At 40.6% G+C, this 23,399-nt stretch overlaps 1 protein-coding gene across 1 annotated transcript in view; it reads right to left on the bottom strand.

Moving 5' to 3' along the window:
* ldb3a (LIM domain binding 3a) overlaps positions 1-18,561 on the bottom strand; it is a 176,023-nt gene extending 157,462 nt beyond the window's left edge. Inside the window, exons 1-2 of the mRNA XM_060854110.1 lie at positions 18,492-18,561; positions 17,106-17,231 (exon numbers count right to left, since the gene is read on the bottom strand). Coding sequence (XP_060710093.1) covers positions 17,106-17,201 — 96 coding nt within the window. The 5' untranslated portion in view covers positions 17,202-17,231; positions 18,492-18,561. The remainder of the gene's footprint in view (positions 1-17,105; positions 17,232-18,491) is intronic.
* Positions 18,562-23,399: the final 4,838 nt, after the last annotated feature.

Genomic DNA, 23,399 nt, shown 5'->3' with positions numbered 1-23,399 from the left:
TTAGTAACTACCAGACCAAATGGAAAATCAGTCTTTAAGTTGTATCCTATGTAAGCATTTTACCTTAGAATAAGGCCAGTAAGATAACGTGATCTTTTAGTTTCATTCTGAAATGATCTGGCAAGCTTCTCAGTCTAAGGGTAATTAGGAACTGGCAACTCCCAGCATCACCCGCATCCCATGAAAAAGTGAAGACATCAACTATGAGCAACTTGACAGTTACTAGAACATAATTTTATGCCACTGTGCAAAATCATGCAGCAAGATTCACTTGATCATCCAACTGCAGTACTTCACAAATACTGGGTTTCAGGTTCCTTCTTGGTCATTTAGGTGAAACACCAGGGTTAGATTTACAAACAGGTGCTTCCAAAGGGCCAGAACCAGCAGGAACATGTGTTCCATTTGCTGGTTTTAATGACTTGTGCTTTCATTCCTCAATACAGAAAGCCACTCATCAGATACAGCAAGTCAACGTTGCTTGAATGTACAAAAAGCATTTCTCCATGCATAGCCTTGTTTTTATACAGCAAAACTGCATGCATTTTATTGCAACTACATAATCTATTAAAAAGATTCACTTACTGGCAAAAACCATTTGTTCTTTCCAATCTTTCTCACTTTTTTCTGTTCTTGTACATATGTTAGACATTGAATCTTTGAAACATTCAGGTTTTTTGTTGAGCTATGTGACTCCCTCATGATGTTGCCATTGAGACATGCAATTCCAATTCTAAATTATTCAGCCCTTCAACTCCGTAGAAGTATGGAATGGAAAACGTAAAGCCGTACTAGCTCATCCAGAAGAGCAAAGGTTGCAGATCAAAGATTTTAAAGACTGTTCGCTAATCTTTCTTACAATAGCTCGCTCTGCTACAGTTCTCAAAACCCACCGTATTTCAGCTGCGTGCTTCTGGAACCAGTTCCCTGCACTGGCTTTCATGGCTATTATAGAAATTACAAGCGCATTTCTCCAAACTCAAATGAGAAACCACAGGCTGGATAAATAACTGTTCTCTATAAAGGCTGGTTGGATCGTATTACCATTGTCTCTTTTCCATTTATTTCTGAGATGGAGACGAGACCAGCATTTCTTTCCCACCTTTAACTGCCCAGAGGTTTTCGACTAGTCAATCAATCACACTACTAGATGTGAGTCTAGACCAGGTAAGGATGACAATTTCCTTCTCTAAAATGGGACATTAGTGAATTTAAGTGTTACCACCTGCCAGAGTGGGATTTGAACCCATAACCCCAGAACATTAGTCTGAGATTCCAGACCCAGTGATATAACCCTATCCCACCACCTGCCACATTAGCATCAGTTCAAGTCAAAAGCTCTGCAGAATTGGAAAGAAAGTTGGGGGAGAGAAGAACAGGAAACAAAAGCAGAAAGTGCTGGAGAAACTCAGCAGGTCTAGCAGCATCAGTGCAGAGAGTGTTAATATTGAGTCTGGTATGACTCTTCCTACATTCAGAACGAGTCATATCGGACTCAAAACATTAACTGTTTCTTTCTCCTATCAGGTCTTTCTGTTTTAATTCTGATCTCCAGCATCTGCAGTACTTTTTCTTTTATATTACTAGAAAAGAAGAAAGTTGTGTTGCTTGGTGAAATATTGACCACACAAAGTAAGCAATGTCCTTTCTTACTTAATGATTCTTTCAACCAGCATCAATTACAAATAGTAAACATACACGTTTGTACTGTAATAACCACTGGCAACACAGAAGCAGCTGCATTGAAACCCATTAGGCAAAGTATCCCACTGGTCCAATTATCAGCTTAAAACTAAATGCTTCCAATTTGTTCATTTCTGTGATTCCAAGTTTGGTACAATTTTGAGCTGTTTTAATAACATGTTTGAAGAAGAAAAACACAATAAGAACCAGCAGATAAACGAGACTCACACTACCATTTTAAAATTAGGTTGGACTGTTTTATCCCTTTTAATTGTATTAATGTCATGAAAAATTCAGCATCCACTTGGCAGAATGCAATGCATTCAGTTTCACACTAAGTGATCTAATGTTGCTCACATGAAAGGCAGCTGTTTCAACTGCCACAGGGTCAGAATGTGAGAGAAAGAATCTGGGTGAGATAGTGAAACAGAATGAGAGAGAATGAAAGAGAAAGAATGCAAGGGAAAATGAGAGAAAATGAGAATATCAGAGAGAAAAACAAAATGTAAGAGGGGAGAGGGAATGAGACAATCTGCAACAGTTTGAGAGAGACAAAGAATGCATGTGAGACAGGAGAGAGAAAGAAAATCAGAAAATGAGAATGAGAAACAAACAAATGTAAGAAACAGACAGATTAGAGTCCCATGACGAAAAGAGCACAGCAAAGTACGCAGTGAGAGAAGAAACAGCAAAAGACAAATAAAAATAAGAAAGAAAGAAAATGAGGGGGAATACAAGAGAGAAGGAGAATGCAAATGGAAATTAGCTGGATTTAAGAAAAATATTTATAAATAAAATTTTATTACATCTCAGTAGTCAATAGCTTAGTCCTGATTAATATGCTATCAGTCAAAAATACTTAATGAAGATCTTGAATTGCTTCAGTAATTAATGTACAATGCCAGGTAATTAAATATCAGAATTATCAGTCTTTTTAAATTGCTAACAGGGTGTGGGTGTCACTGGCAATGCCCAGTATTAATTATTTAACCCTAATTACCTAGAGGATGGTTAACAGTTAAATACATTACTGTGGGTCCGCTGTTACATGTAGCCAGACCACAGCAAACCTGATGGGCTTTTACAAAAAGCAACAGTGGTTACATAGTTGTCATTAAGCCAACTCTCCATTCCAGAATTTTACTGAATTCCAATTTCACCATCATTATGGTAGAATTTGAACCCATGTCACCAGAATTTAGCATGGGGCCTAGAGTACTAGCCAAATAACATTATAGCTAAGCCACTGCCTGCCCAGAGAGCCTATTATCAGGTTTGATCTGCCTTTACTGGAGATGATACAACACCATTTTTCCCTATCCTGTCATTGGGAGAGAATCACCAGCAATAGCTTCTGTTCCCATTTCTGTATTATCAACTCTAAAATCTCCCAAGGAAATATCCATGGTTGTCTCCCATTTCTCATCTACATTCTGCCCCTTGACAATATCATCAAAACTGTAAAGTTAAATATGATAACAATATCCTTGCCCACCTCACCATTACCTCTCTTCACACCTCCATTATCTTGGGTTTGTTACACAGCTTGTCTACCATGCAGTAATGGATTAACAGAAATGATCTTAAACTAAACATTTTCTAGATCAAATCCATTACCTTTGGTCTCTTCCAAAAACCTTATTTGCTCTACTCTCTCTTACACTAACCAGCAAATAATTAAAAGCACTGCAAGAAAGCTAAACAAGAAATTTATAATAAGCCAGTTTTCCTTTGAGAAATGATAAGCTATTGTTGTACATTTGTGGCTACAATAAAATAGAATAGACCTGATAGAACAATACCATAGGCCATTAGATCCCCAAGATCTCAGTAAAGTCAACAAGTGAGGCTGGAGTTGCAACTCCAACTCCTGCATGTCTCCTACATGAGGTGTTTCCTTCAAGCTGGAATCAAGTGATCACATTCACCAAAACATCAGGTTTAGAAAGCACTATGTAACTTCCTCCCTTTGACCAGGTACTGGATAATGCAACTATTTCTCCAATGTAAAGGCCGTAGCAAAATCAATAATACCTCAAGCAGGAAACAGAAAACAAACTGAGAAACAATGTGAGTTTTTATCTCCAGTGGAGTATTTTACCCGATGCAGTATGTTATCCCTCATAACAGAATAAACTCAACATGGATATTGAAAAATGCAACAAACACATTGCAACTCACTATTATATACATTCAACCAACAGATAAAAATGTCTACTCCCAGTGAACACTGTTAAGATGGCATCGGAGATCTTTATACCTTCAAGTCACATGCTTTGATACAATGATGATCTAGGAGAAAGTGAGGACTGCAGATGCTGGAGATCAGAGTCAAGAGTATGGTGCTGGAATTCCTGATAGAGGGCTTATGCCCGAAATGTCGATTCTCCTGCTCCTCAGATGCTGCTTGACCTGCTGTGCTTTTCCAGCACCACACTCTCAACTACAATGGTGATCTCATGAGCATGACTCTTAAAGATATACTCATACACTGACCATGAGACATAACGCAACAAATCAAAGACTCAATTCTATTTCCTGAAGGCAACATAAATCTCACTCTGGAAGAAACCAGTTTCATTATTTAAAAATCAAACAACCAATGAATCTGTGTATTCTCAAATTGTCCCAAAGCACTTCTCTGGCAATAAGCAACTTCCAGATTGTAATCTTGCAACAAAAACACCCTAATGAAACAAACCAAACTGAAAGGTATGACAGAAATCAGCTGAGATTTAATCAGTTCAGGAGTTCCCCTGTTCTTCCTCCCATAATTAGCTCTGTCCTGAGCACTAAACACTGTTGACTTGCAAAGCAACTTAGAATTCTAGTACTTCAGTTGAGGACAGATAATAAGCGAAGGTCATTCAGTTCATGAAGCCTATTCTTCGCGTGATGTTCCACTAACACTGACATACTCAAACCAATTTGCTCAAAAAGGCAATTGACTTCTATATACTTCCATATACAGGAAGTTGAAACGACAACACAGACCCCTCATCACCAGCTCCGTATCTAAAGTTATGCAAGTAATATCTCTGGGAGCTTAATCCACTATCACAACTTGAAGTTGAGCAGACCAATGACATTCCAGTCAACACAGTTTAATGTGCCCAGCTGCAAACTCAATGGAGCATGTGATGACCTTTCTGTTTTCATATCTTAATAACCTTCAATCTCTTCTCAATCACATACCATCCAGCTGCTGCTTAGGAAAGGAATGAATATACATGACATTAATTGCCTCTGCTGAGAATCTAATTTTCACATCTCTTGTGCTGGGCCAATAACCATTTGATTACCAACCCCATTAAGGTGAACATTAATTTTACATTGTTGCCCTGTTGTGCTCCAATCACTATTTATGTTCAGTGAAACAGACATTTGTTTTTAAACCTCACATGAAAAGCAGATGTGTCTCTTCATCTCTCAATGCTACTTTCTCAGATGGGACATGCTCCTAAATCATTTGAGGTCAAGATGTGTCAGAATGCTCCACTATGACCCTTCATACACACCAATGAAAATGTACAGACTCAACCTAATGCTATCCCACTCCAACCAACTGCAACACCTGAATATATCGGTGGTTGACTCAGGTATTAAATCACTTGTCTGACATGTGCACGCTCTAAATCCAGTAAGGAATTTTCCCCAGGTTTGTTGATGTTACCATCATCATGCCATCTGGATCACTCCATCTACTGAAGCAAAATCCCACAAATTCCCGTGCGATTTTTGAATGCATTCATCATCTTTAGTGCTCTCATGGGCAGACAGTCTCAGGCCACCAGTACGCACCTCCGCCTACTTTCAGAGTGAAGTTTTGCCTCATATTAACCTATTGTATGTCTCACTCCAAAACTGTAAATCTACTCCCGAGCTCATGGGAAAAGCTTTTCTGATAAAAGGATTCTGATGAAAAGTCATGACCTGAAAGGTTAACTCTGTTTCTCTCTCTCCCAACTTTGACCTTCTGAACATTTCCAACACTTTTCATGTTTGTAATAGCGTTCCCCATGTCTTCCTTATCTAAAGCTTCCATCATCTTGACTTCCCCAACAAATCTCACCATCATCTCCATTGCTCCAGGGAAAACAGACCGAACACCTAATCACAAATACAACTCAACAGCAGATTGGATAAATAATCCAGCTGGTTCAACTGAACAATCCAATTTGGGCGTATTCCCTTTCACTCCTAATTCTGAATGTCCTGCTGTAATAATGTATTCCCCCAAAGTTTCTGATCTCCACTTGCTTCCAGTCTCCAGGACATGTACTTCAAAAGCCTGACTCTGGATTGGTTTCCTCACGAGGTGGTATTCTCCCAGAACTCTTCTCTCAAAAGTTTTTGCCAGCTGCTTCCCACTCCCCTGACTTTTACTAGCACCAAGGCTATGTGACTGGCCACTCCCACACTCCCAACATTCAGTCAAGTCGTCAGTTTCAGCCCTTTTGTGGTAAGTGCTTCTGGGCGTTCCATTACATTGAAAGTTGCATGACAGATGAAGGCGATTTAAACTGTTACCAGTTGCCACTACAGCGGTGCCACTGAAGTACAGACAGGGTGACCTTGCAACCTTCCTGGTCCGATCACTTAAGCCATAAATCAATGAGCGATGACTCACTGCTGAATAAGAAACACATCAGAATGTATTAATAGACAGGTTTTCAGGAAGAGAATGGCCATTCGTAACACAAAGCATGAAGCTCTGTGATTCCCGATGAGGGGTGAGGAATCCCATTTGTGTCAGTGGAACATAGCATGACATCAGGCATCCACAAATTTCCCTTTGTTCTTGACAGTGATGTGGATCCAACAGCTGGCAGGGCATCTCAGTTTACCAGCACACAATCACACAAAGCACCAGGCTCTGGGCTCATGCCTTAACTCACTGCTATCAATGAAAGAATCTGGAAATGGCATCTAGCAGCTATGGAGTGAGGGAGTTTGTAGTCTGCAGTTTTTACTCAGTGCGACAGCAGCTTTCTCACTCTCGCCAAGTCCATTTGGTCTGACTTATCTTCCAGACTGATGACGACAAAAGGTTTCCTATTATTCAAAGATTCTGCCTCCAGATTTTGGGATGCAGGTAAATTAAAACTGTTTTGCTAATGGTGGAGGAGAGGACGCTCATGACACGGTAATTGGGTATATTTTGGGTGGGCAAGGTGGATATGAGATTGGAGTAGATCACAGACATAGGGCAAGGGAAATAGCCAGTCTCTCATTGCTGACAGGGAACCAGCAGTCAGTAAGAACTTAAGTGATGGACAAGCAGAACTTAGTGCAGGAGTGAGCACTTACCTGAAGTTTTGGACAATTTGCTATTAGTGAAAGATGGGAGGCAAACAGAGAGTTGGAATACAGAAGACTATAAGACACAGCAACAGGCCATTCAGCACAACCAGTCCATTTTAGTACTTATGCTTCAGTCAAGTCTCTTTCCATTTTCCCTCATTTAAATGAACCATCTTACCTGTGGAGTCCCTTCTCCCTCACTTGCATATCAATCCTCCCATTTAACGTATCAATACAACTCACGTTAACCAGCCCTGTGGTAGGGAGTTCAACATTCTCACCACTCTCTGGGTGACAAAATTTCTTCTGAATTCCTATTGGATTTCTTGGTGACTGTCTTATATTGATGACCTCTAGTTGTGCTCTTCCCCATAAAAGGAAATATTCTCTCTGTATCCACTGTGAAAATCTTTCAAGATTGAGAAAACACCCCTTATCTTTCTATTGTCAAAAGGGACCCATTTTGTCAATCCTTTCCAACCCACAAATGCAACATATTTCTGATATCATCCTTGTAAACCTTATCTGCACTCTCTCCAGTGCCTCAAAACCAGCTTTATAACAGTGACCAGAACTGCACGCTACACTCCACATGTTGTTGTATCAAAGATTCAATACAGATTTAGTGGTAACTGCCATACTTTTCACTTCTGTACTCTTTATTTTATTACTTTGAGAAGGTGATGGTGAGTTGCCTTCTTGAACACTGCAATCTATTTGCTGTAAGTCAACCCACAATACTTTTAGGAACAGAGTTCCAGGATTTTGATCCAAAATCTTTGAAGGAATGGTGATATATTTCCAAGTCAGAATGGTGAGTGACTTGGAGGGGAACTTGCAGATGGCAGTGTTCCCATGTATCTGCTGGCCTTGTCCTTCTAGATGATAGCAGTAGTAGGTTTAGAAGGTGTTGTCCAAAGAGCCTTAATGAATTTCAACAGTCCATCTTGTACAAGGTACAAAGTGACATGTGCCTTTTTTTGGGGAGTCGGGAGGTAAATTATTTGCTGCAGGATTTCGAGCCTCTGGTCTGCACTTGCAGCAATAGCTTTTAAGAGAGTTAGTCCAGTTCAGTCTCTGGTCACTGGTAACCCTCATTGCCAGTGGGAAATTCAGTGATGTTCTGCAGTTCTCCAGGACAATGTCATAGGCTCAACCTTATCCCTCAACAATTCAACTTAGCTCTTAGTTTGCTTTCTTCATGGCCTTGCCTACCTGTGCTGCAACATTTTAGCAAGTCTACGCTTCAGGATTCCTTTGTTCCTCTACCCAACCCAATTTACATATTTCAGGTAATAACTAACCACCTTGTTCTTCTGACTGTTATGCATTGTCTCATTTATCTGTGATGTATCTACTGCTGATTGATCTTGAATGAGACAGAATTTCTAAACCAAGAGTCTGATGCAGGGGCAGCGAGTTACCATCATTTGAGCAGAGCAGCTCGAGTAATAGCTAAGAGGCATCTTTGAGCACTGTTGTGGGCTGTGAGGCTGCTCACCCTCTGAACTCCTCTTCCCTCTATTCCATTCAGACAATGGGCAAGCATTGGAAAAGCTGCAGTAGGTCTTACAAGATTTGCCCAGCAGATCTAGTTCCTGCCTCCTTCCCATACCAGCTGGCCCCACTGTAGCACCAGGTTCTCCTCCAGGCCAACTGGGACCTTTCTCATAGAAAATTGTGTTGCTAACTGATGCTGATGTGGTGCTGGGTTGAGGTCTAGAAATGATCCTGATATCTCAATCCCCTTCCTGGTTTGAAAATTTAGCTCCTTGCATCACCAGGGTGCAAAAAGGGGACATTCAGCCTGTCAAGTCCACATGGCTCTTTGTAGATCAATCCACAAACACAGGATTGGGATTGTATTATCGACCCTCTAATAATCAGCAGGTAATTGAGAAACAAATTTGTAAGGAGATCTCAGTTATCTGTAAGAATAATAGGGTGATTCTGGTAGGGGATTTTAACTTTCCAAATATAGACTGGGACTGCCATGGTGTTAAGGGTTTAGATGGAGAGGAATTTGTTAAGTATGTACAAGAAAATTTTCTGAGTCTGTATGTGGATTTACCTACTAGAGAAGGTGTAAAATTTGACCTACTCTTGGAAATAAGGCAGGCAGGTGACTGAGGTGTCAGTGGGGGAGCATTTTGGGGCCAGCGACCATAATTATATTAGAGTTAAATAGTGATGGAAAAGGATAAACCAGATCTAAAAGTTGAAGTTCTAAATTGGAGAAAGGCCAATTTTGACAGTATTAGGCAAGAACTTTCGAAAGCTGATTAGATGTTCACCGGTAAAGGGATGGCTGGAAAATGGGAAGCCTTCAGAAATGAGACAACAAGAGTCCAGAGAATGTATATTCCTGTTAGGGTGAAAGGAAAGGCTGGTAGGTATAGGGAATAGTGAATGACTAAAGAAATTGAGAGTTTGGGTAAGAAACAGAAGGAAGCATTGTCAGGTACAGACAGGATAGATCGAGGGAATCCTTAAAAAGAGTATAACGGCAATAGGAGTATACATTTAGAGAGAAATCAGGAGGGCAAAAAGGGGACATGAGATGCTTTGGCAAATAGTGTTAAGGAGAATCCAAAAGGTTTTTACAAATACATTAGGGAGAAAATAGGGTCCCTCAAAGATCAGCAAGGCGGTCTTTGTGTGAAGCCGCAGGAGATGGGGAAGATACGAAACGAATATTTTGCATCAGTATTTACATGGAAAAAGACATGGAAGATATAGAATGTAGGGAAATAAATGGTGACATTTTGAAAAATGTTCATATTGCAGAGGAGGAAGTGCTGGATGTCTTGAAATGCATAAAAGTCGATAAATTCCAGGACCTGCTCAGGTGTACTCTTGAACTCTGTGGGAAGCTAGGGAAGTGATTGCTGAGCCTCTTACTGAGATATTTGTATCATCGATAGTCAAAGATGAGGTGCCAGAAGACTGGAGGTTGGCTAACATGGTGCCACTGTTTAAGAAAGGTGGTAAAGACAAGCCAGGAAACTATACACCTGACGTCAGTGGTGGGCAGGTTGTTGAAGGGAATCCTGAGGGACAGAATGTACACGTATTTGAAAAGGCAAGGACTGATTAGAGATAGGTAACATGGCTTTGTGCGTGGGAAATCACGTCTCACAAACTTTTTGAAGAAGTAACAAAGAGGAGGGCAGAGCAGTAGATGTGATCTACATGGACTTCAGTAAGGCATTTGGCAAGGGAGACTGGTTAGCAAGGTTAGATCTCATGGAATAGAGGGAGAACTAGACATTTGGATACAGAACTGGCTCAAAGGTAGAAGTGGTGGTGGAGGGTTGTTTTTCAGTTTGGAGGCCTGTGACCAATGGAGTGCCACAAGGATCGGTGCTGGGTCCACTACTTTTTATCATTTATATAAATGATTTGGATGTAAGATAAGAGGTATAGTTAGTAAGTTGCAGATGACACCAAAATTGAAGGTGTAGTGTATAGCGAAGAAGGTTACCTCATACACCTCATATTACTAGACAGTCTCCTATGCAAGTACCAACCAGGCTGGAGTCTGCTTAGCTTCCGAGATCAGATGAGATCTGTTTTCAGACTAGTACGGCTGTATGCAAGGTTACCTGAGATTACAATGAGATCTTGATCAGATGGGCCAATGGACTGAGAAGTGGTAGATGGAGTTTAATTTAGATAAATGCGAGGTGCTGCATCTTGGAAAAGCAAATCTTAGCAGGACTTATACACTTAATGATAAGGTCCTAGGGTGTGTTGCTGACAAAGAGACCTTGGAGTGAAGGTTCATAGTTTCTTGAAAGTGGAGTCGCAGGGAGATAGGATAGTGAAGAAGGCGTTTGGTATGCTTTGTTTTATTGGTCAGAGTATTGAGTACAGGAGTTGGGAGGTCATGTTGCGGCTGTGCAGGACATTGGTTAGGCCACTTTTGGAATATTGTGTGCAATTCTGGTCTTCTTCCTATCGGAAAGATGTTGTGAAACTTGAAAGGGTTCAAAAAATATTTACAAGGATGTTGCCAGGGTTGGAGGATTTGATCGATAGAGAGAGGTTAAACAGGCTGGGTCTGTTTTCTCTGGAGTGCAGAGGGATGATCTTATAGAGGTTTATAAAATTATGAGGGGCATGGATAGGATAAATAGACAATGTCTTTTCCCTGAGAACTAGAGAGCATAGGTTTAGGGTGAGAGGGGAAAGATATAAAAGAAACCTAAGGGGCAACGTTTTCACACAGAGGATGGTATGTGTATCGAATGAGCTGCCAGAGGAAGTGATGAAGGCTAGTACAATTGCAATATTTAAAAGGCATCTGGATGGGTATATGAATAGGAAGGGTTTGAGGGATATGGCCCAGGTGCTGGCAGGTGGGACTAGGTTGGGTTGGGATATCTGGTCGACAAGGATGAGTTGGACCAAATGGTCTGTTTCCATGCTGTACATCTCTATGACTCTATGACTAGAATTTTCACAGAGTTGTGCAGATACTATAGAATATCCATCTGAAACCATTTTTTCCAGTGATAGTGGGGTGGTGAAGGCGAGGGACGGGGAGATGGGGAGATATGTTGGAGAGGGAGGGGGGAATGGGTTGGGAGGGTGACTGAGGAGGAAGAGATAAAATAGCCGTCAACCCAGCCGCGATCATATAAACTTCTTCCACAGCAGCTTACAAACCTTTGACTTCTACTATCCAAAAAGGCAGGCAGATACAAGCACTTGTGACTCGAATATCCCCTTAAAATATTTTTTTTAAATCAATCTGATTCTATGTGTGTTAAAAAAATCTATGAATCCTTTGCTGCTTTCTACATCTTATCATTATCACATGGAAAGCTGTATGTACATAACTTTATTAGAGGTTATTAGAGGAGTAGCTGTCTTTGATATGGGATTATGAAAACAAGTATTTGCTTTTATAGGGAATCAAGTACCTGAGGGGATTTAAATGTATTGACTGAGCTTTGATGAAATTATGGATTTTAAAAAATGGCGAAGTCTGCTAAATATCTGCTACAGATATTTAGAACTTTAATTTATTTCATTTTGGGATGACTCCTGAAGCCTGCCCATGGTGGATAATGGGTGAGTTGGTATGTAGAGAATCTGGAGAGTGTAAGAGCAAAGGTTGGCAGGTAGGGGAAAGAATTCCCTTCAAGTTGGCATTGAGGTTATCAAAGATAGGGGATGCCAAAAGTTGACAATAAAAGTCATGAGATGTATTGGGCGATAATTGGGGAGTTGACGTGTGTGGTGATGTGGAGTGGACAATGATGGGGAATGGAGATGGTAGTGTTAAGGAGTGAGGACTACATCACCTAATATTTAAGGAAACAACTGGGCCTTTTAAACAGACCGCCCAACAGCCTCTGCGGCTGCTTCTAACATCCAGAGTCGTCATTCTTGCATTTATCCTACATCTGCCAGAGACCCCAAATCCCCAGATCCACCATTAGTTTTTCTTGTGCTGGGTGCACTGAGCTGGAAGATATTTTAAAGGGAATGGATTATAAAAATAGACAAGTCTTCTTAAAAATATACAATGCAGTAGTCAGGCCTTGCATTATATATGAATAGTTTTGTTGCCTTTCTATAAGGAAACATTGAAGGCAAGCCAGAGAAGGTACGCCTAGCTATGGAGGGATATATTTATGAGAAAAACCTGAATAACTTAGACCTGTACTCATTGAAGTTTCAAAGAATGAAAGACAACGTTATTGAAACAAACAAAATTCTCAGGAGGCTTGACAGGCTGGCTGTGCAGAAGTTGTTTCCCCTACTGAGAAATTCTCAGACCATGACTTCAGAGTAAAGGGTTGCTTATTTATGGCAAAGATGAGGAGGAATTTCTTCCCTCAAAGGGTAGTGAATCGGTGGAATTCTTTTACAAGGCTAGATCGGTAAGAACATTCAAAGCTGAGATAGACAGATTTTTAACTAGTAAGAGAATGATAAGAGTACAGAGAAAAGGTAGGAAAATGGATTCTAAGATCAGCCATGATCTCATTGAATGGTGAAGCAGACTCAATGGGTTGAAATACATATTTCTGCTCCTAAGTCTTATGATATTATGGATTTCTCAGCTTGGTGCACTCACCACAGTAGTGAAATTTCAGGCCACAATCTTCCAAACAGTGTAACCATGTAGTCAGGGAGAGGTTATATCTCACTCACAAGAAATGGCCAAGTAAATACCTCTACGCATTGCCATCAGGTGCAAGTGAAGTTAGATTAGCTGACAAGTGAATGAGCTTAACAGTTTCTTTAGTGGCTGTTTCAGAAGTCTGCTTTATTATCTCTGTTATATCAATTACTCCATGCCCACTTTCATCGGAAAACAGTTAATTAGCCTTTGGGGATACAATAAAATCAAGTATTTCACCTTCCTGTTTTTAATTCGTTCACAGGAGTGGCCATCACTGAGGATTCATTGCCATGCCTAGTTGCCCTGAGAAGGTAGCGGTGTGCTGCCTTCTTGAACCATTGCAGTCCATTCGATGTAGATAGGCCTACAATGTTGGTGGGAGTTCCAAGGTTCTGACTTGGCATTTGTACTTCTGAAAAGTTTTCAAAGAGCTGGCAAGAATTGGTATTAGTTGAACATGGTTGATAGATTCATCAAATACATTGTTCCTATAGTCAGTTAGAAATTTATCTTGTTTTTTCAGGACATAGTCAACATCTAACAAACTTAGTCATTAAACAGCTCTCTAATCTACAAGATCACATGGCATCTTAAAAATATTCTGGACATTATCAAATAACATAGACAACTGTGACAATAGTATAGCTTTTAGAGGTGTATTTTGTCCTGCATTGTTGAAGTGAGGTTTTGAGCTATGGCACTGAGCTGTCTCCTCCAAGCCAGTAAACAGGTTGTAAGACCTTTGGATTTTATTTTAAAAGTTGTAACAATAGAAGCAGCATGCATGGGTGGAGTCAGTTTAGTTTTTAGTTTAACTTTCAGTAGTTGTTGGTGTTTTGAAGCTCCACACATCTGTTCTTGCTACGGCAAAATGTTTGAGTTCTCTCTCTCTCCCTCTCTGCCAGAATTCTCTCTTGATATTCTTTCCTCCTGTGAAACATTGATCATAGAATCACTTTACTGTGGAAACAGGCCATTTGGCCCAACAAGTCCCACCAACCGTCCATTCAGACTCAGCCCCCTACCCTATCCCTGTTACCCTACATTTCCAATGGCTAAAACATCTACCCTACACATCCCTGGACACTATGGGCAATTTAGCATGTCCAATCTACCTAACCTTTGGATTGTGGGAGGAAACTGGAACATCCAGAGGAACATCATGCAGACACAGGGATAATGTGCAAACGCTACACAGACAGTTGCCCAAGGCTAAAATTAAATCTGGGTCCCTAGTGTTGCGAGGCAGTAGTGCGAACTGCTGAACCACCATGCCACATGTGAGACTATCTATTTTTCTGAATTGCCAAGGTTATGTTTATGAGTTGTTACTATACTGAAACAGCTGCTGTTTAGTCATTAAATGATCAATTATTCTGTTAACTTTTCCAATAGAGTTAAAGTTACACCAATTCTTCTTTCCTTTGTTTGTGTTTTAACTGGAAGTAAGAATAAGGTGCGTTTTGTTTAAAGCTGAGTAGTGTGACTGATCAAATTACATCTGGAACACAGCAGCTTACGCTTGCCTTTAAATAGCATATCTCCTGATATATTTGCAGGGGTTTTGGTCTAGTCTATAACACAAAATAACAGCATTTGATAACAAAATAAATTTCGGTATTTCTGGGAAAAAAAGTCTTAATTGAAGGTTTACATCTTGCAGAATAGAATCGCAAAAATACTAATCTCAAGGGGAACCATATGACCAGAAGAAACAGGAACAGAACAAGGCCACTCAGCCCCTCAAGGATGCTCAAATATTCAATAGGATCATGGCTAATCTGACATTCCTTGGGCATTTCCTGCCCTATCCCCATAACTCTTGATTTCCTATCAAGAACCTATCTCAACTTTAAATATACATAAGGACTCTGCCTAAACTGCAGTCTGTGGTATTGAGTTCCAAAGACTCACAACCTGCAGAGAGAAGAAATTTCTCCTCATCTCAGTTTTAAATTGGCATTGCTTTATTCTGAGACTACACCCTCTGGTCCTAAACTCTCCCATGAGGAGAAACTTCCTTTCAGCATTCACCTTGTCAAGTCCCTTAAGGATCCTGTATGTTTCAATGAGATCACCTCTCATTCTTCTAAACTCCAGTGAGTAGAGTCTCAGCTGTTTAGCTGATCACAGTGCTCTAGATGTGGTCTCACCAGTACTTAGTACAGTTACAGCAAGACTTCCCTACTCTTAAACTTCAGCTGCCTTGAAATAAGAGACAACATTCCATTAGTCTGATTACCTACTCGCCTATGTGCTCACTTTCTGTGTTTCATGTACAAGTATCCCTTTGTAGCTTTCTGCAGTTTATCTCCATTTAAATAATATGTTCTTTTGTTCTCCCTTCCAACAACTTCACATTTTGCCACTAACTTAACCAATCTCTCTGTAAACTGTCTGTATCCATCTTGCAACTTGCCTTTCCACTTACAACTAAACAACAACTGAATGAGAAGAGGATGCTGATTGGTTAGTAAGTCGACTCCAATTGGTAGAGGCATTGCCAGAGATAATGCACCAGGAAACAATTATTGTCAAGCTTATGTTCAAATTCAAATTGAGCAAGTCAACTCTGATTTGGCATATGGAATGCATCTGGAAACCATAAACATTTGTTTAATTGAAATGGCACAATGTGTGGGCATTTACCTTTTTGGTTGTGACTTCTAATGCATTGAAGTGAACCACACTGTCAGCCTGATGGATAATCTTAAATCACTTATTAACATGATTCATAGCACAAGAGAGAATCTGACCTACAGAACTGAAAGCTTTAAAAACATGTCTGTTTTTCAATAATACAAAATAAATGTTTTTTTTACAAAAAAACTTTATGACAAGAAACAATATTCTCACCTTAAATAGCCAAATTGATTGATAATGTCATAGTAGGAAGGTAGGTTTTTTGATGTGAGGTTTGGAGTACACAAAATGACAAATGTTCAAAATTCTGTGCACTGTAATAGTTCATGTTTGAAAAAGTCAAGAACAGGGAATAGGGTAATGATACAAAAGATCATGGCTAGAAATGATTAGGGCACGAGTTGAACCCTAAAAAGTAACAGAACAGAGACAGAGTTTGGTTCACAGTTGAATGACCAGGTGGAAGTCATCAGAATAAATAAAATCTCAGAGTTTTGAAATTTTACGTCCTTAATGAGCATTTTGTCAATAGGTGAAGGAGATGTTCCTTCAGAATAATCACTGGAGGCATTAGGGTTTCTATACCAACCTTATGTCTACATAAACTTCAGACCATGAGCTACTCACAGCCAAGAGAGAGTCAATGTGGATCAACAGCTTGGATTCTATGGCCTGGCAACCTACTTGTAGACCCAATTTGAGCTGGGGCCATGTGAGTCAGAATCTGGGCTTCACTCACAGATTTAGCAGAGTAAATCCTGGGATCAAGCCGTGGCATCTGAATCAAAGAATACAACAGCAGTTTATGAAAGTGCCGCTCTTGACTGATTCATGATGGAAGTATTTAGGTTTCGAATTTGACTTAGAAAATGGTAGAATGTCAATGTAAGAATGTAAGACTGTCAATGAGTAATGGGAACATTTCTGCTCAGTTATTCTGGCTGGTTCTGGAGATCCATTGGAATATTACTGGGTGAGAGGGAAGCTTCAAAGTATTCAGTTGGAAAACCACACCACTGCCTCAAGTTGGGGAAATTTATTCCTGTCTTCTCCTCCCACTACCACCACATTTGCCTGCTTTGGAAGCAGCTCCAGCTAAGTAATACAGTGCACATATCAATAATAGATAGATTCCAGCAACCAAACACATCTAAAAGTACAAAGGATTGGCTGAACCTTTGCTGTGTAAAGTGGAAACAGCGTGGCTCAAAATACTTCGAACCATTGGAGATGAGTAGAAACGGAGAGGATCACAGGGAATTAGAATGTTCACAATGCACAAACTTGCTGAAAAATGAAGGTACTTTTCGATCAGCAGGAACACACATGAACTTACTCTGGATATAGTCAGGGGCATGTTGAAATCCTTTCCTCCCTGCAGCCTGAAGCCCCAAGGTGCGGGGCCATTGAGAGACACATTATAGGTTGACATCCTTCACTCTCCCAGCAGCCGCTCGAGCCGCTACTTGAGAAAGAGTCAGCAATGGGGGAGAGAAGAGACAAGAAAAGTCTGTGAATAAAGGGTAACAACTGAAACAAAGCATCAAAAACTTTTGCCCATTGAGAAGAGGGACTGGAGTGCCTCCCAAGAATAGTAACAAGTGGTCATACAGGGACAGGTCACAGCTCAATCTGAGCCATATATGGACTGTAACAGAACACCCAAAATGCCAGGATTGTGTGACTCACAGCACCAATATAGGACTCAGCCACATCGATTTTTCCAGATTCCTTCAACTTCTCAAATCGATTCAAAACTCTTACAAACTAAAAAGTGGATAACCACAAACCATTCAAAAGATGGTTCACTTAATCTTAGCAACCAGAATTTCGTTTGTGACCAAGTATTTTAACAGGCATCCAATACTTTCAATACTAGACTGTAGCACTGATTTAACATAATTCTACTGTTAAAAATGATATCTGGTGTAACATTTTTGAATATCAATAAATACATTTCTGCTTACGGTATATGTTTAGTAACATACTTAGTAAGTAAAACGATGCAACAGGTGTTAAGAACTTGAAAATCTCGGCAGAGTACTATGTATTTTAGAATGGATTCAATATATGATATGCAGCACGCCCCCCACCCCCCACAACCCCCTACCACGCCGTTCTAGCACCATTTCAGAGTTCAACAGCCAAATGCTGCAATCAATTTTCAGCGACTGCAGGGCAAAATTCCCTCCATTTCATGCCTTGCAACACACAGTTCGGGAACATCCCTCTAATTATTTTTTATCTTCAAATTTTCTCCACATTTCCAGTCATTCTCGAGACCCACCAGTTTAATCCCTTCGGGGATTCAATATCACAAGCAATAACTTTTAAAAAGGGCCAAACCTTTGCAAGTCAAGAGGGGATCATTTTCCTCCCAGTCTGCAGGAAGGGGGTTAGTTTGGGAGCATTATCACTTGCTAGCGTTAACAAGTAATGAGAAGTCTGTAGCTTTTCAAATACTAAATAGCTGGAAACACGCTCAGTCCAAACCACGGGAGGGGAGGGCCGTGTGTGCAATAAAGCCTGTCGATTTTGACCACTTTCTGACCTGTCTTTCTCCCCCTTCTCTTCAACCAACCTTTTGACCCGCTACAAGTCAAAAAACTATTAAATGCAGCAAGATAAGGCGCCCTCCTTTCTTAACCACGCGTAGCCGAGGCTGCAAACAAAACAAACTGCATTGGGTGAGATGAAAGGAGAAAGCGATCTTTGGGTATACCTGGTCGTTGCTGCTGCTGCTGCCCACGATCCTCTGAATCGAAGCAGCGCAGTATCAGGAAGCACATTTATCAGCTGCCAGCCCCGGGCATGACGTTAACTGATGGGTCTGGACAGCCGGTCAACAAGCTGCTGAGGGTGGGGAATAGGGAGGGAGACATTTAACAAAGAGTTTGGGATTGGGACAATGTCCAGAATTCCTCTGGCACATATCCCCGGGAACAATGAAACACACAGGGAGCGTTGGCACCTTTATTTTTCCGTTCTGCAATCATTTTCAACCTTTATTTCTATACGTGGATCGTCGCAAATATTGTGCCAAATCTTTTACTAAATCCCTTCTCTCGATTCTTAAATAATGATGTATTTTAAGGATCACATGCTGAAAGGTGTGTTGGTTATGAAATACTTAGGGGTTGACGTTGTGAATGATATTTTTTTCTGGTAATAAGTTGGATTGAAATTTAAAACAGGGAAGCAGAAAGTCCTGTCCTATTTATCAACATTCCTGGAACGACAGTCTGTTTTCCATGCTGGGAGTAGGTTGTTTGGGACCCGACGTTTACTATGAAACAAGACTCACCCTCAGATTGGTTTGTTACAGTCAAGGTCTCTTTCAACTTGGACTACACGTGATATGAATCCCCTGATAATGTTGAAAGGCTTGAACTTCAGCATGGAGATTTCTTAAACACACTATAGAATCGCAGGTCATTCGACCATAATGTTAGCACCGATTCATTTTGACTTTGTGCCAAACTCCCGCCTTGACCTTGTATGTTGATTCTATTTAAATAACCATCCAATAATCCTCTTGAATGCCTCAATGGCACCTACCTCCACATTTCCAGGCAGAGCATCCCATACCCTAACTACTTAGTGTGAAAAGATTTCTTTTCTCTCCATTTCTTTTGCAAAACGATTGAAAACCACAACCAGTAGTTCTTGATCCATTTACTAGCAGGAACACTTTCTCTGTCCAAATCCCTTGTGATTTTGAAAACTATTAAATGTCCCCTCAGCTTTCTCCTTGCCAGAAGGAACAGTCCCAATCTATCCTGGTAACCATGTCTCAGCCCTGCAACCATTGTAAATCTCTTCTCCACTTTTTCCAATGCATACACACCCTTCCTCTGGTGTGGCACCCAAGAACTGTACACAATATTCCAGCTAAGATAGAACCAGTGTCCTACATATATTCTGCAGAACCTCCCTGCTCTTGTACTCCGTCTCCCATTAATGAAGCTAGCACTACATGCTTTACTAACAGCTCTCTCTACCTGTCTCGCCACATTTAATGACTTATACATATATGCACTCAAATCTGTCTGCTCCTTTACACACTTATGAAAAGTACACTTTATGTTATACTATTCTCTGTACCAAACTGTGTTACCTCACACTTGTCCACATTGAACTGCATTTGTTACCTATCTTCTTGTTTAAAATTACGATGGACATAGATAGGGGAGACTGGAAGGAACATTTTCCCTCATAGAGGGATCAATGACTTGGAGCACAGATTTAAAATAAGGGGCAGGAGATTTCAAGGGGATGTGAGGAAAGATTTTTCACCCAGAGGGTGGTGGAAATAAGGAAATCACCAGCTGTAAGGGTGTAAGGAATTCTCTAAGGAGCTTGGTGGATTTCAGCACTCCGTCTTGTAGGCAGTATACACTGCTGCTATGTTCTGTCAGTGGTGGAAGGACTGAATGTTTGTGGATGTAACACCAATCAATCAAGCTTTGTCCTGGATAGTGCTACATTTCCACAGTTTTGTTGGAGTTGCACCTATCAAGGCAAGTAGAGAGCATTCCTGACTTGTACCTTGTAAAGAGTGGAGAGGCTTTGGGAGTCAAGAGATGAGTTACTCACTGCAGGATTCCTAAAGTCTTACCTGCTTTTTGAGCCACTGTATTTATATGGCTAGCTCAGTTCAGTTTGTGATCAATGGTAACTCCCAGATGTTGATAGTGGGGTCTCAACAATTGTAATGCCAATGAATGTCAAGGGACGATGGTTAGTCATGGAATTATAGAGGTCTACAGCACAGAAAAAGTGAGTCTATGCCGGTCCAAAATAAGCACCCAATTATTCTAATCACATTTTTCAGCACTTAGCCTATAACCTTGTATGCTGAAAATGTGTTGCTGGAAAAGCGCAGCAGGTCAGGCAGCATCCAAGAAGCAGGAGATTCGATGTTTTGGGCATAAGCCCTTCTTCAGGAATGAAGAATGATTCATCACCATCTGGGTGAAAAGTCTTTCCTCACATCCTCTCTAAGTGTACTGCCCCTAACTTTAAATCTGTGCCCCAAGTCATTGATCCCTCCATCAGGGAAAAGAAATTCTCTCCTGTCTCCCCTATCTATGCCCACTGTAATTTAAACATCTCAATCATATACCCCATTTGTCTCCTCTGCTCCAGTCTATCCAATCTCTCTTCATAGTTGAGACTATCCAGCCCAGGCTACATTCTGATAAATCTCCTCTGCACCCTCTCCTGTGTAATCACAGCTCCTCTTTAATGTGGATTCCAGAACTGCACACAATACTCTAGCTGTGACCTAGCCAACATTTTGTACAATTCCAGCATAACCTCCCTGCTCTTAAACCCAATGCCTCAGCTAATAAAAGCAAATATCCCATATGCCTTCTTCACCACTATCTGCCTCTCCCACTACATTAACGGACTGGTATATGTGCACACCAAGGTCCCTCTGATCCTTGGTGCTTCCCAGGGTCCAACTGTTCATTGTGTATTCCCTTGCCTTGTTTGTCCTGTCCAAGTGCATCACAGCACCATCTGGACTGAATTCCATTTGCCATTGATCAGCCCATCTGAGCAGCCCATCTATACCTTCCTGTAATCTAAGGCTATCCTCCTCACTGTTCACAACCCTTGAATTCACGTCTACATTGTTTATATGTATCGCAAACAGCAAGTGCTCTAAATCTGTCTCCTGTGGGGCTCCATTGGACACAGACTTCCAGAGACAAAAATACCCCTTGACTATCACCCTCTGCTTCCTGCCATTCAGTCAATTCAGGATCCAATTAGCCCAGTTTTCCTTGAACCCACGAGCTCTTACATTCACTATAGTCTCCCATGCGGGATCTTATCAAAAGCCTTGCTGAAATTCAAATAGACTATATCAAATGCATCACCATCATCTACATCCCTGGTCACTTCTTTGAAAAGTTCAATCAAGTTGGTCAGACATGATCTTCCCTTAAGAAAACCTTGCTGACTGTCCTTGATTAATCCCTGCATCTTCAAACACAGATTAATTCTGCCCTTCAGAATTGCTTCCAATAGTTTCCCCACCATTTATGTTAGACTGACTGGCCTGTAGTTTCCTGATTTATCTCTTACTCCCTTTTTGAAATATGGTACCACATTGGCTATCCTCCAGTTCTCTGGCACCTCTCCCATGGCCAGAGAGGAATCAAAAATTATTGCCAGTGTCCCTTTGCCATACTAAACAACCAGGAATGCATTTCATCTGGCCATGGATAGTTATCTCCATTAAAGATGCCAGACCACTCAGAACCACCTGCAAATTTATTTAATTATGTCACAGTCCTCCCTGATTTTTACATCTAGATCATCCCTCTCGTTAGTGAATACCCACTAAATGCCACTAAGATCCTTAATGCACCCTACTTGTTTCCTTGTAATCTTTTTGTATTTTTTTAAATAACTTAGGATTTCATTTATTTTCCGTGCCATTATCCTTTCATGCCTTTTTTTGCTCTGTTAATTTTCTTTATAAGGTCCCTTTTGTACTTTGTATACTCCTCTCAGGCCTTTGCTGTTCTGAGCCCTTTGTGCCTGTTATAAGTCTCCCTGCTCTTTATCTGGTCCTCTATATCCCTTGATATCTCAGATATCCTGGATTTGTTGGTGATACCCTTGATCATTACTGAAATGCGTACTCTCCTTATTTCCTTCTTGAATGCACCACATTGCTCTGACACAGATTTCTCTTTATACTATCATATATTCTTTCTTTTTGGAGATGGTTATTACTGGCACTTTCAGATTATTACTTGTTATTGATTTTCGAGAAGATTTGTTGATGACAAATATGTAAGTTAGCTAACTAAGCTTCAAGGCTTGTTTTCAGACATTTCATCACCATACTAGGTAAAATCAGCAGTGAGAGTCTCTGATGAAGCGCTGGTGGTATGACCCGCTCTCTATTTATAGGTCTTGGTTTCTTAAGGTGGGTAATGTCATTTCCCATTTTTCTTTCAGGGAAAGGTAGATAGGGTCTAAATTGACTTGTTTATTGATGGAGTTCTGGTTAGAATGCCATACCTCTAAGAATTCTTGTGCATGTCTTTGTTTCGCCTGTTCTCAGATGTGTGTGTTATCCCAATCAAAGTGGTGTTCTTCTTTGTCTGTATGTATAGAAACTAGTGATAGTGGATTGTGTCTTTTGGTGGCTAGTTGGTATTGATGTATCCTGGTGGCAAGTTTCCTGCCAGTTTGTCCGATGTAGTGTTTTTTACAGTTCTTGCATGGTATCTTGTAAATGACATTAGTTTTGCTGGTGGTATCTAATCGAACCTTTAGGTTCATTAGTCACTGTTTAAATGTGTTGGTAGGTTTGTGAGCTACCATGATGCCAAAGGTCTGAGTGGTCTGGCAGTCATTTCTGATATGTCTTTGATGTAAGATAACGTGGCAACAGTTTTTAGTTGCATTGTGTCTGCTTGTTTGGGTTTGATTCTGAGGAATCGGTGGATTGTGGTTATTAGGTACCCGTTCTTCTTGAAAACATTGTATAGATATTTTTCTTCTGCTTTTTGTAGTTCTTGGGTGTTGCAGTGCAATGTAGCTCATTGTCTGAAAACAAACCTTCAAGCTCACTGAGCTAACTTACGTACTTATTACTTGTTAT

This window comes from Hemiscyllium ocellatum, chromosome 43, assembly GCF_020745735.1.
Source record: "Hemiscyllium ocellatum isolate sHemOce1 chromosome 43, sHemOce1.pat.X.cur, whole genome shotgun sequence".
In the NCBI taxonomy this organism is placed as follows: Eukaryota; Metazoa; Chordata; class Chondrichthyes; order Orectolobiformes; family Hemiscylliidae; genus Hemiscyllium; species Hemiscyllium ocellatum.
The sequence above is the reverse complement of the archived record's forward strand: the minus strand, read 5'-3'. Positions and strand labels throughout refer to the sequence as shown.